Source organism: Vipera berus, assembly GCF_964194415.1.
Source record: "Vipera berus genome assembly, chromosome: 9".
NCBI classification, from domain to species: Eukaryota; Metazoa; Chordata; class Lepidosauria; order Squamata; family Viperidae; genus Vipera; species Vipera berus.
The window spans coordinates 11,434,075-11,448,554 of record NC_138212.1 but is presented as its reverse complement, the minus strand read 5'-3'; the positions used below and the strand labels follow the sequence as shown (position 1 = coordinate 11,448,554).

Below are 14,480 nucleotides of genomic sequence, written 5' to 3'. Positions count from 1 at the left end.
GAATACATAGGTTTATTGGAAGCTTAAGCTCTCTACAAGAATCTGAACTACTAACAGTTAAAGCAAATTGATGGCAGATAAGGGTCAACAGAATTAAAGGTGGGCTGGACTTAAATCTCTTGTGGGAGCAAAAGGAATCGGACCTGAGACTGATGACATGCTTGGCCACACCCTTGGGCTCAACATGGTGATCATCTACACCATGTGGGCTACTCCAAGTTTTCCAGTACACACATACACAGAAATATATAGCTGCTGGTAGTAAAGGTGGTTGAGAAAATCCCAGAAGTCATGTTTTACCTGCTTTCCCCATCCTGTTTCCACACACAGATTTCAGAATTAATGTTCCAATATTTCTAGAAAACCATATAACCGTCTATGGAGATTCTCAGTCATCCAGGTCATGTTTGTCCCAAAGGTGCTTTTTCAGGAGGCAGTTGGACTTTCTGGTTTTTTCTTTGAAGACATTTTGTTTCTCATCCAAGAAGCTTCTTTAGAGTCATTCAGGCCACTTGGAGGTTTATCTGTGTTCTCAGGGTCACCTGAGCAGTGCAAATGTGTGTGGAGTCTTCTTGGCTGCATAGTGTTTTCTGCCCTGTGTCACTTCACTGTTGAATACAGGCACGGGCTGTTGGGGATGAGTCTGGATTGTCTGCACCTCAAAGTTAAGTGCAAATGGTTCCTATAGTCTGCAATGTTTTCTGGAAATCCGTTCATACTCCCGCACCAATGGAAGGGTGTTCATCCCAACGACTCTCTAAAAGAAGGCAAATGACCAGCTGCCTGCAAGGAGTATAAATCCTTCCATTCCCCACCTTCCAGTCAGAGCTGAAGAAGTTTCTTGGATGAGAAGCGAAACGTCTTCAAAGAAAGAACAAGGAAGTCCAGTTGCCTCCTGAAAAAGCACCTTTGGGACAAAACCATATAACATTAATTTTTGTTTACATGAAATACTTCAATCTCTTCCTTTTCCATTGTGTATCAAGATATACAGCTAGCTCCTGACTTACTATCATTCATTTAGCAACTGTTCAAAGTTACAACATCTCTGAAAAAAGTGACTTATGGCCAGCTCTCACACTTAAGAACTGTTACAGCATCCCCCCAGTTACAGGATCAGAAATTTGGGAGCTTGGCAACCAACCAACCAATCACTTAAATATGAGCCAGCAGTGTGCTGCAGCTGCCAAAAAAGCCAACACAGTGCTAGGCTGCATTAACAGAGGGATATAATGAAGATCACATGAAGTACTAATACCACTTTACAATGCCTTGGTAAGGCCACACCTGGAATTCTGCATCCAGTTTTGGTCACCACGATGTAAAAAAGATGTCGAGACTCTAGAAAGAGTACAGAGAAGAGCAACAAAGATGATGGGGGGACTGGAGGCTAAAACATATAGGGAACAGTTGCTGGAATTGGGTATCTGTAGTTTAACAAAGAGAAGGGTGAGGGGTGACATGATAGCAGTCTTCCAATATCTCAGGGGCTGCCACAAAAAAGAGGGAGCCAAGCTATTCTCCAAAGCACCTGAAAGCAGGATAAGAAGCAATGGATGGAAACTAGTCAAGGAGAGAAGCAACTTAGAACTAAGGAGAAACTTCCTGACAGTTAGAACAACTAACCAGTGGAACAACCTGCCTCCAGAAGTGGTGAATGCTCCAACACTGGAAGTTTTTAAGAAGAGACTGGCCAGCCATTTGTCTGAAATGGTGTAGGGTTTCCTGCCTGAGCAGAGGATTGGACTAGATGACCTCCAAGGTCCCTTCCAACATTATTATTATTATTATTATTATAAACATGAAGTTGCAGCATCCTGGGCCACGTGATCGCCATTTGCAGTCTTCCTAGCCAACTTCTGACAAGCAAAATCAATGGAGGAAGCTGGATTTGCTTAGCGACTGCATGATTCACTTCCTAACTGGAGTGATTTGTTTTAACAGCTGTGGCAAGAAAGGTCATAAAATCAGGTGCGTGCCACTTAACAAACAGCTTGTGTAGCAATACCAATTCTAATCCCAGTTAGGGTCATAAGTTGAGGACTACACGTATGAAGAATTACCAAGATTAAAAGCAGGAGTCTCATTATTGGCCACGGCTTTTAGGGGTACAGTTGGTGCTGGGTTCAGATCTTTTTTTTTTGATAAAGAACTCATTTCTGGATTTATCTGGGCTTGGGAGAACTGACCTCAGTTGTAAACGAATCTGGTTACTAAACATGCTTAGAACATAAAGAGCACAATTTTTGACAATATTCATTTATTATTTGGAATCAGTTTTACTGCAGCCTTTGATCACAAGCCTTCATTCCTAATTGCTCTCTTCCCTCCCTGCCTTGTATAGGGATCAACAATCTCCAATCCTGGGTTTGGCTGAAATGACCTCGGTGTGAGAATGGCTCTGTACATAGGACAATCTTTTTCTGATCACATAACTTTCCCAGCTTTTTCCCAGAGGCAGCCTGGGGCACAGAGAGTTCTTTCGTACTACGATATGCTTCTAGTCGTGATTGACATAGACTAAGCTGCCATACCTGGGTACATTACAGTTATAATGGCTCCAATAACCTTAGGCAACTTTGTTACGCTGCTAATTGTATGGATGTATTCAACAATATTAATGTGTTCAGACACTCGTTAGTTGACTAAAGTGCTTGCAAGTCTGCTTACACAGGCCCAGGGATGTCAGCCTGCCTTTTGTTGCTGATAATTTAAATGACATTAAAATTAAAAAAAACCCAACCCCCCCCCCCCGCCCTGAAATTCGAAGTCTGGCATTCCGATTTCTGGTCTTGTCTGCTCCCAAGAGACTGGAGTGAATTGATTCTGAAGACCATGAGCAGAAAATGAAGGGGTTCTTACAATGTCAGGCAAGGAAAGCAGTTTTTCATTGTCCCTGTCATGCTGAGTTGATTTCCTCTCTTTAAATTACCCTAGTGCCATCATTGCTTTTTCAATTGTCTTTCTCATGCCAGAAGGACACAACTCCTGATTTGTCCTAGTCTACCACCTGCTAATGTCAAAGCACATGCTTCACACGTAGAAGGCACCGGGTTCAATTTCAAGTATTCTGAAAAAAGGTTGAAATTTTGGAGAACTCCTATCAATGAGAATGGAATGGAGAGATGGAATGGAATGTTGTGAAAAAGGACACAGTTGGTGGCTAGCATCCAAAGTGGATATTCCAGTATTATTATTATTGGTGTTTGGTGTTGTTACAGTAGCCAGGAGACCACAGTGGTATTGCAGAGGAGTAGTTTGGCTTGCCAAGGTACCAGACCTGTTATGGGACATGCTTGTGCACTTCCCAAGATGTGCCACAGGAGGGTAAGCTGGCTTTGCAGCAGAGAGAAAGATGAGTGGCTCTTCCTACAGTACCATCCAAGGCCACCTCCCTTCCCAGAGCTGCCTCACAAGTGGGTGCCGCAACCAGGAAGTTTCAGAGCTGTCGGAATCTGCCTGCCTGCACAAAACACCAGCTCATCCACCCACCAAAGTGGTACCCATCTATTTACCTGCATAGAACATGCCTTCGAACTGTTTGGTGGACAGAAGCTGAGGTGTGTGATGGGAGCTCACTCTGCCACGCATTCCTAGGACTTGAACCGCCAGAGCTGAGTCCCTCTCCAGCATCATTAAGCACTGAGCCATTGTAGTAGTGTTCCTTCACAGATTTCCTGTACTGTTTTCTGCCCTAGGACACCCCCCACCCCACACCTCCTAGGAATCTTGAATTGATTCTTCATGATAGAGATCAATAACCTTTCCATCAGTGAAAACAAATAGTGGTAACAAAGGCAGACCTCTTATTAAAGCAGATGGCCATTGCTTATGTTGGTTATGATAACTAATTAAATGTGCCTTCAGTGACCTTGTTTAAGCATATATCTCTTTCAAGACCCCTTGAATGTGTTGAAAAGATGAGGATATTCACCCTATTATAATTGCCACTTGGAGCTCGCAGGAAAGCCGCCTTCACTTGGCTAAATAAAGCTAATCAGTGTCCCCTCTAAGGCCTTACTTAATGAGTTCACATCAAAGGTAAAGGTCTGATAAGAAATGCATAGGCCTGCTGACAATTTTTATGGAACCTCTGGAAAGCATATTTCACGTTCCTTCCTGCTATGAGTGTTTATTGTTGTTTGACATATGTCTCTGCCTCAGATCAGATCAGATAATTTGATCTATCGAATTCAATGAAGGAGGATGGTGTCTTGAGTGGTTGGAATGCCGGGCAGGAGGTTAGCAAGGCCACATTCGAGACCTGAGAACTGCCATGGGGTGGGGTTGAGCTCTCATCCTTCACTCCAGCTCCTGCCAGGGACGTGAAAGGAGCCCCGGGACAACAGTGATGTCACAGGCAATCCTTTCAACCTGGAAGCACCTGACTCGAGTGCAAAGCAAAACAAAAATCTAATTCAATACTGTTTACATCAGGAAAGGGGATGCTACAGATTGCATGTAGTGTGTTCCTTCTATTCACCTCCATTCGCCTACAAAAATGGTCTTTCGTGGCCCTGTACATTCATAAATCTCCCAGTTCTGAAGTGTGAGAGAAACAGATGAAAGTGCATGCATATTCCTCTTCTCCCACAGCCAGCATTATTAGAAAGCCAACATTTAATAGGCCAGGGTTCATTTAAACCCCTGTATTTGGACCCAGGACAGAACCACTGTCAACACAGCCCCCTATTGTTGAAAGTAATCAAGAGCTTTTAAATGCCTGGAAGAAAATGAAGTTTTAACCAGGCGTCTTGGTCCAAATACCGAAGGAAAATCTGGGTAAGAATATCCTTTGGGGGGAAAAAATAGCTCGGCATGTTTCTGTCATACCAAGGAAAGACAAAAGTATTGATGGCTTTTTGGAGTTTGATTTCTTCTTGTGTAACAGATTGCAGGCTTGCTTCTATCAATAATAATCCAGCTCCTGTAGGGAAGACTAAGCTAACTGGAGAATTTAAATTGATCTACGAGTGCTTGAATATTTGGGTTCTGCTTTGGACATGACATTAATGCATGATGTAATCGGTAGTTTTCTGATCTTGAAAACGATCCAAGAATTTAAGTGTGTAATTATTTTTAACGCTGTTTTCCAACATGACAGCCAATTGAATATATCCACAGTTGTACAGAAACATACATCACTTACAGCTTTATACAATGTCTTGGAAAATAACCCTAGGGGAAATAGGCCCCCAGTGTATCAGAATCACTCTGTTAGACAATGATTTCAGTTTCATGTACCAGAAGAACAGTTTGCAACTTCTTGCTATTTGGTGAGAAGCGATTATAACTTCCCTGTGTAAGCAAAATAACATTGCATTTCCATTAGCCGCAAATCTTGTGAGGGTTTTTAGGTGTGTGTAGGCTATCTAAAAGGGACGCGGTGGCTCAGTGGATTAGGACACTGAGCTTGTCGATCTGAAGGTCGGCAGTTTGGCGGGTCGAATCCCGAGTGCTGCATAACAGAGTGAGCGCCTGTTCCTTGTCCCAGCTTCTGCCAACCTAGCAGTTCGAAAGCACGTAAAAATGCAAGTAGAAAAATAGGGACCACTATGGTGGGAAGGTAACAACGTTCTGTGTGCCTTTGGCATCTAGTCATGCCGGCCACATGACCACGGAGACGTCCTCAGACAAACGCTGGCTCTTCGGCTTTGAAACGGAGATGAGCACCGGCCCCTAGAGTTGGAAATGACTAGCACGCATGTGCAGGGGAACCTTTACCTTTACCTTTAGGCTATCTGAAGCTAAGTTTCAGCATTTCTGTTTTCACATGCTTGCAAATAGAAATTACCCAAATGTTTAGCTTTATTTCTTGGGAAATAATAATACTGATCTTGAGCTATAAATAAAATATGTATACAATTTAGATGTATAAGATTGCCAAGTTCATAGCAATTCTAGGTGGCGTGCATATAACCTCCCTCCCCCACCCCCTCCAAAAAAATCTCAGTACCTTGAACCAATTAAAAAGATTTGAAGACAGAAAACACAACAACAAGAGAAGGCATCCTTCCTAAGCTGCATCAGATGCTATTGCTTAACAAATGGAACTATGAGCATGCCGACACTGTGGGTCAGATGGGATGGTCAGGAGCAGAAGGAGAAATGTATTTCTTCTGATAGCCAGGTCCTATGCTATGAAAGTAATGCTAACCCTTTGAATTGCATCTGGAAGTTTCCCGGCAATTCAGTGCAGCTCCTGTGGCAGAGAACATGTGAACGAGTGTGCTGAGATATGCCTGTAATGACTCATGACATTGCGTCCTAGACCAGTGGAGACTTGCAAGAGGTCTTGAAGGAGACCCACATGTTAAGCATACAGTAGTAGACCACTACAAGATGACTAAGACATGGGTGTCTGTGAGAAGATAGCTCCAATTCAGAAATGGGCACAGTTGGTGTACCAGATGGATTTGTGCAAAGGTGTCCCTGGCCACAACCGTCGCCTACTCTTGGAGCAGGAAGTGTAAGACCCAAAAAAACCCTCCAATTGTAAAGTGCAATCCATTCAGAACTAAAGATAGGAAATATGTAATATTGGAAGAATTATGAACTCATCCCTTACTTGCATCTGTTCCTCCTCACCAAGACCTCAGCTGCCTCAAGGCACTGGAACAAGATCTTGAGAGCATCCCTTGGTTATCCTGAGCTTGAGCTTTGCATCTGAGTATCAGTCTAACATTTGACCTCATGTTGATGGATGACTTTGTCTAGAGATTTCATACAGATGTTAAAATAGATGGGTAAGCCCTGCACCACTCCTCAGATCAGGGGCACCAGACCCAGCCTCTCCCACTGGGAGACAGGTGGAATATGACAACATTCTATCAACTAGCAAACCACATAGTTGGTTCTGAAGGATACCATGATTGATGGTATCAAAAGCTGACGTGAGATCAAGGAGAATCAAGACACTCACATCATCCCCATCCTGATAATTCCAGGGGGTGATCAACAAGTGTGATCAATGATGTCTCTATACTATGTCCCAGTTTGAAACCTGGTTAGAAAAGGTCCAGATAATCCACTACCTCAAGGCCCTCTGAAGCTCAGCCCAGCCAACCTTTTAGCAACCTTTCTAAAGCAAACAAGTCTTTGTCCAAGACTTTTGGGTCCAGCAGTGGCTTCTTGAGAAGGAGGTGTGCCATTGCTTCCTTTAAGGCAGGCAGAACCATTCCCTTTATGCCTACAAACAAATAATGTTTATTAGTTTTGTGTGCTGTAATCAACAAAGACTCCCAGAGGTAAGCATTAACAACATTAAAGTAACATAAGCATAAAACATAAACATAAAAATGTAATAAAACAGTTCTACTGTATAACCACCAGTGGTAGCAAACTCACTGCCCTCCTAATGTTTTCTGGAATACTTTGGTTTTTAAGCAGCTTCCAGAACGCTGAAATACTGTTTATGGACCCAGCCCCTTAATCTCTGCAAACAGAAAAACCACTAATCTCTCATGAGAAGACTGCACCATTCCATTTGGAGAAGGCAGGCCTGAAAATTGACTGACTACGCTAATGTTTGAAGATGATAGTCCACAATATCGAAAGCCACTGGGAGATAACAAATCCTGAAACAGACCCCAGAACAGATTTTATTAGCCTTTTTATGATATCACACAGAGACTAAAGATTTTCATAAGCTTCCTGTTTGGTGTCCGGTGCAATTCAGAGTGCTGATATTTATTTTTCTTTATCTTATTACATTTATCTCTCTCTTTTTCCATTATGGGATTCAAGAGAGTGCATGTAGAGATCTCAAGGCTGCTTCCTGACTTGGCCTGATGAGACAAAACTGGAGTACCTTAAAAAAACAAAGGAAGTCTTGTTTGCGTACTTTAAAAATGCCTATCAAGTTCAGCATCCTGGTTCTCATAATTGGAAACTGATATCTGTGGGAAGCTCCAAAGCAGGTCCTACAGGCTAACCCTTTCCGCTACTTTCCTTGATTAACACTGCTAGTTTTTTACTCCAGGAAGTCTTGTCTAATCCCTTTCCAAGCCGTCCACGTTGATTGCTATCATAACAGCTATGACAGTGAATTGCATGACTTGCCAGAGCTGTTCAGCAAGATCAGATGGCTTCTGACTGTGTTAAGGGGTTGACATATAAGCCTCTAAATGAGGAATGGAAAACTGTTTGGATATTGTGAAATGACAACTTTTGGACAGCCCTGGAGATATGGGCTATAATGAGGAAAGCTGGGAGTTGTAGAAACATTTGGAACACTTGTTCTGAGTGACACTGTATAAACTCTGATCATCTGGAGAAGTTCATTTGTCCATATGGATATGTCAATTTATTGAGTTAGAACCCAGGCAGGCCAAAAGAGTCCTCCAAAGAGCCTCCACATGGAATACTTTTCTGTGGTAACCAGGAAGAGAAACTTGGCAATGGTTCTGGAATCTGAATCTTGATGCAGTCATGCACACAGTTGCATCAATATGATTTTACTGCGGTGTTTTATTGATGCACTCAATTAAGGACTCTTGATAGGCCACCAGTAAAGATGAAATGGAGATCAGAAAACAATTTATGAGTCAGGAGCGAAAGGTAAACAGAAAGATTGAAGAACAAGCCATAAACTAAGACTGATGATTAACCTCAAAGTCAGGAAGACCATGTTCTCAAGTGAAACCCATCTGGGTGGATACACCTTCCTTTCCAGGATGATCCAATAAATGCAAGTACTTGTTTGAAAAATGGTATATTTGAGCTGTGGAGTTTAGCACATGGAACAAGTGAACACAGATCCAGCACCTGCCAACAGATGTGTACGTGGAAATGTGGTCAGGGGACCAAAATCCCAACCAATAGAAGGATTTGAAAGCAATTGACACGTGGTCCAGAATTAATTTTAGAAATTCTTCTAATTAAATTGGAAGAAAGGCAGAACAGTAAAGGAACTCAGGACAGGAAATCTTCTCAACCCTGCCAGCTATTTCTTTTTATTCTTCTCTTTTTATGTTCAAAACCCTTTTCTTTTTTTATAGTTAATTTAAGTGCTTTAAGAGATCAAGTGTGTTCTTTCCCTCTTCAGTTGTGTATCCTTTATCATTTTGCTTTAACTAAAATGATCTCAGTCTTGCTGTGTTTAATTACGGCTATATTTGCTCTCTAGGTGCTCACAGTACTACATTTTATTAGTCACATAAGGAATGATTGTATGCAGTAAGAACCCTGCATTGAGAGTATTCTATGTACCAGTTCCATGGTATGTAGGGTACAATACAATGTGAGCTGCATATTTTGGACCAACAACTGAGGGAGAGGCTTTGACTAGGGCTAGGAACTGGGAGACTGTGAATTCTAGTCCTGCCTAGGTCATGAAGCCAGCTGGGTGACCTTGGTCCAGTCACCCTTTCTCAGCCCCAGGAAGAAGGCAACGGCAAACCACTTTTGCAATGTTGTCAAGAAAACTTCCAGGACATGTCCAAGCAGTTGCACAGACATATGAAAATTAATAAGCTGAACAGCAAACAGATACACCAAGCGGGATTTAGGATGAATTCAGATTTATAAGCAAAGCAAGGCAAATAAAATTAAAAACAACCACAAAAAAATTCTTCATTTTTTTAAAAAAAACAAAACCATAACTCATATCAATAGAACAAGGTTTTGCGCCCAACCTCTTGCATGTAGTTGTTTTTAAGATATTTCTTTACATAAATGCACTTTTCCCTAAACTTTTTTAAAAATATGAATTTCTGCAGAGCATTGTTTTAAAAATGTAAATCTCTCCAATTTTTGATCTTTTGAAAATGCTCTTTTTGGGTTGTTTTTTTTCTTTCCAAAAGCGTAATTTATTTTCAGTAGAAATACTCTTTTTGCAAGGGAGCGCATTTTTAGCTGAAGAAGGTTGGATGTTTGTAGAGTTTATTTAGTGCTGGCATCTGGGCTCTATGCTGGTGCATCTTTCACTGGATTTCAGAAATTTGATCCCAAAGAAGTCCATATTGGATTTAATTTACTTGCCTAATTGATGCTGCATTAAGTATGATGCCTTTTCAGTGCAACCAGTGGAAACTTTATCACTCTTAAACATTTTAGGATCAAACTGTACTGGATGATTATTATCCAGTTTCCAAGTTTGCTTTTTATTCCAGTTTGAAATCATCCCATTGTTCTTGCTGACCATTCACAATAAATGTTTATGGAGATTCTCAGTCATCCAGGTTGTCCCAAAGATGCTTTTTCAAGAGGCGACTGGAATTCCTTCTTTTTTCTTTGAAGACATTTCGCTACTCATCCAAGAAGCTTCTTCAGCTCTGCAACTCTGCAACAGAGTTGGACGAAAAGTGAAACATCTTCAAAGAAAAAGAAGAAAATTTGCTCCTGGGAGAGTGGGAGTTCGAATAGCAAATACGCCCCTTTGAGATGGTTTAAATGGGAATTGTGTGTACAGATTTTTTTAAATAAACCAAGCGAGAGGAGAGAAATGACAAAGGTTTTTTTTTCAAAAAACAAACAAACAAGCATATCACATTATACTACCTGTATCTTAGTTGACTTTTATATTTCTTTTTCTTAATTTTTAAATTTAGTTTGCTTGCTCTTTCGTTTTGCCTGTTGTTGCCATGACTTTAAGATTTGAATGTTTTATTAGATTTATTTGAGTGTACATGCATGCATCTTCAAGGAGCATAGTATGAAATACCTACATGAATAAACCTATTGTTTTTAAATAGGCCCCACAAAGATGAGAAACTATATGCCTGAATCACGTTCATAGCACATTCAGGGATATAGTTTCTGCAAGGCAGTCTTCGAATACGGAAATTAAATCCAACACAACACAAGTTCTCCTTTTAACAACAAAAGTTATAATAGAGATGGCAATTTTACTGAAATGTATCCCCACTTAAGAGTTCTGCCACAGTTTAGACTCTACATGGACAACTTAAATGCTTTAACAAGAACAACAGCAGAAAAACAACTCTCATAAAAGTGACAGATTTTTATCATTAGAGGAGCAGAGAAGGAAAAGCAAAATGATTAGATCAATTGGAATGAGTACATTTCTAGAGATCCACACAGGAAAAGCGATGTCTGCATTTTGCTTAGGTCTTGCTTTTTCTTCATCTAAAGCTGTCTTATTTACGTGTGTGTGTGTGATAATGATGAAAAAAAAATCCAAAAGTCTAACAAGGCAGAAACACCTGGAGAGGCGCAAGGGAAGGGAGCTTGTCATTGCTTTAAAACCTGAATTTTGCAGCACCATCAGCTTTTGCTCTCTGTTCCTACAGCGCTTGAAATTGCTGTTCAAGTGTGCATTTGCTTCACCTGCTTATGAATAAAGTTTATTTTAGAGATATGTAAAATATCTAGTATCTCTATGAAGGTTGCTGCAGATTCAAAACTGGACAGTATAATATTGTTCAGGTCTATTTCCTATGCATAGACACAACAGGCACAATTCAGATGACCCAGTACTTGAAATTGCTTCCAAAGCCATTACTTGGAGTCTTTTGAGTTACAGGTATGGTGCTCTGCTATGCCATTTTTCTCTCTCCCGTCACATGAAATGTTATTTCTGTACAACGTTTGGTGAAAGAGATGCACAAATGATTGAAGATGTTCCAGAATTATTGGATAGCAATGTCGAAGGGGAGTTTATCTTATTTTGGGTCCCTTCGCTTTGCGGTGGCCCAAGTACATTAAAGAGACGCGGTGGCTCAGTGGGTTAGGACGCTGAGCTTGTCGATCAGAAGGTCGGCAGTTTGGCGGGTCGAATCCCGAGTGCCGCGTAACAGAGTGAGCGCCTGTTACTTGTCCCAGCTTCTGCCAACCTAGCAGTTCGAAAGCACGTACAAATGCAAGTAGAAAAATAGGGACCACTACGGTGGGAAGGTAACAGCGTTCCGTGCACCTTTGGCATCTAGTCATGCCGGCCACATGACCACGGAAACGTCCTCGGACAAGCGCTGGCTCTTCGGCTTTGAAACGGAGATGAGCACCGGCCCCTAGAGTTGGAAACAACTAGCACACATGTGCGGGGGAACTTTTATCTTTACATTTTTAAGTTCATTAAACATAATCTGTTTTAACAACCAAGGAGTTGATCTTAGTTTATTTAATGTGAGGAAGTTTTCTTATTGGACTCTTCTGATGTTTAGGGAATTGATCTTTACATACAATGGTTTGTTCACCTAATACTCATAACTAAATTGTTTACTCTTCTCCAGGTGAATTATGAACCTAGCAGATGCATCCACATAATATGCTAAGCTTTTGAGGTGTGCACAATAATTTACGATGGAAACTTCTGATACCAAAATGGGTCATTCAGTGTTTTGGAAATGGCCTAGTTTGTGTGGACAGGTTGCTGGCATGCTGTGGCCTGGTACTGGTCCACGGACCGAGGGTTGGGACTCCCTGCATTAGATAATGGGGAATTATCAGGTCAATGTTGGAGATTCTATAGCAAGAATAACAAATTAATTGTTCTAACCATCAGGCAATTTCTCCTTTGTTCTAAAAGAAATTTCCTGACAGTTAGAAAAATTAATCAGTGGAACGACTTGCCTCCAGAAGTTGCCAGGGCTCCAACACTGGAGGTGTTTAAGAAGAGTTTGGACAGCCATTTGTCTGAAATGGAATAGGGGTTCCTTTTTGAGCAGGGGATTGGACTAGAAGACCTCCAAGGTCTCTTCCAATTCTATTATTATGCTATTCTGTTAAGAAGTGCAAGGGCTAGAGACTTTCACATGGCCAGACCTTCTAGTTCAAGGTCTCAGTTGCATCTGCTTTCACAAAGAATTATAGCTGTGCTTCGGGACCATGCTTTATGGCAAGCAGTTCTTACACATGATTGGTTGATTGAGAGGGCAACCCTTGACTTAAAACCACAATTGAGCCCAAAATTTCCATTGCAAAAACAACAGAGTTTTGCCCCATTTTGCGCACTTTCTTGCCACAGTTGTAATGTGAATCACTGCAGTTGTTAGTAACACCATTGTAAAATGAATCTGGCTTTCCCATTAACTTTGTTTATCTGAAGGTTGCACAAGGTGGTCACATGATCCCGGGACACTGCAACCATAATAAATTATGAGCTAGTTGCCAAGCGTCTGAATTTGGATCACGTGATCATGAGGATAATGCAACATTCGTAAGTGTGAAAAACAGTCATAAGTCACTTTTTTCAGTCCCATTGTAATGTCAAATGAATTGTAACTTGAGGACTACCAGTTAACAGATTCAGACCATTCCCTCATATTTATTATATTTTCCTCCAGCTGATCTAAATCTAATGCTCTGCTAGACCAGAGGTTGTAACAACTGTTTATTCAATATTCTTCTCCACTAGAAGTCGACAAAGTACTGTATTGCCGTTTCCCAGTATCCTGACAGATACTGATTCTGCTGTTTTTCATTCTGTCTCCATCTCTTTCTGCAGAACCCATGAGGGCCCCCAAAGGTCTTGCCTTTGCAGAGATCCAATCCAGGCAGCTGATCCTTCAGTGGGAGCCTCTGGGTTACAACCTGACACGCTGCCACACATATACTGTCACACTCTGCTATCGCTATGCTGTAGGCACTGGCCATAACCAGACCTTTCGTGAATGTGTGAAGATGGAGCATGGTATCAACCGTTACACCATCAAGAACCTTCTGCCTTATAAAAATGTCCATGTTAAACTTATTCTGTCCAATCCTGAAGGCCGGAAAGAAGGCAAAGAGATGATATTTCAGACTGATGAAGATGGTGAGTTTTGTTATCTCAGTCAGCATCTTAACATTTATATCTTTCTAGGTAGCTGTGAAGAACATCTTCTGAGCATCCTCATCAAATTATTTGGGCAGTTGGTGGAGTAAAATGAAATGTGTGTGTGTGTGCGTGCACGCATGCATGCGTGTGTATGTATGTATATTTATATATAAATTTTACTTACACAAGTGAAATATTTGCACATTTCTTCAGTGAGGAAAGAGAAAGAACTGCAATGAGTGATTTTATATGATAACTGTGTAGGTATGCATCTGACTGCTCATTTGGAGAAAACAAAAATCCTTTTAACCTGTCATTGAACAGAAAGATTTGGGAGGCCTGAGGTTCCATCACAGTACATTCAACTAGAATAGTGATGCTAAATTAGGGAGATGGTGAAACAGGTGCAACAAGGTCTGCTCCATTCTGAGAGCAAACTCTACCTGCTAAATTAGACTCGAATGACTGTGTGGGACTTTTTGTCTAGCTTGTTTCCATTTGGAAGATATCCAAAGTTGCAAGTTTCTTCGTTAACTGGAGGAAAGAATATGAATAGTGGAGAAATTTTTTTTCTTCCCTCATGTGTGTCCTTTGCATTACCACTTTATACCTCTTTGACAATCTGTTTTCTTTCTTTTTTTTAATGGAGAGATGATGGTTTCATTCTGTTTTTAGTTGATGAAGCAGAGTATAAATATTTGAGATGGAGGACCAGGAAGGAAGGAAATTAAATGGAGTTCAGAACAATACAATAGACCTTTGG

The 14,480-nt window shown here is 41.1% G+C and overlaps 1 protein-coding gene across 1 annotated transcript in view; it reads left to right on the top strand.

Annotated features, from left to right (window-relative positions):
- PTPRU (protein tyrosine phosphatase receptor type U) overlaps positions 1 to 14,480 on the top strand; it is a 354,100-nt gene that overhangs the window by 196,566 nt on the left and 143,054 nt on the right. The window contains exon 8 of the mRNA XM_081335471.1: positions 13,406 to 13,714. Coding sequence (XP_081191597.1) covers positions 13,406 to 13,714 — 309 coding nt within the window. The remainder of the gene's footprint in view (positions 1 to 13,405; positions 13,715 to 14,480) is intronic.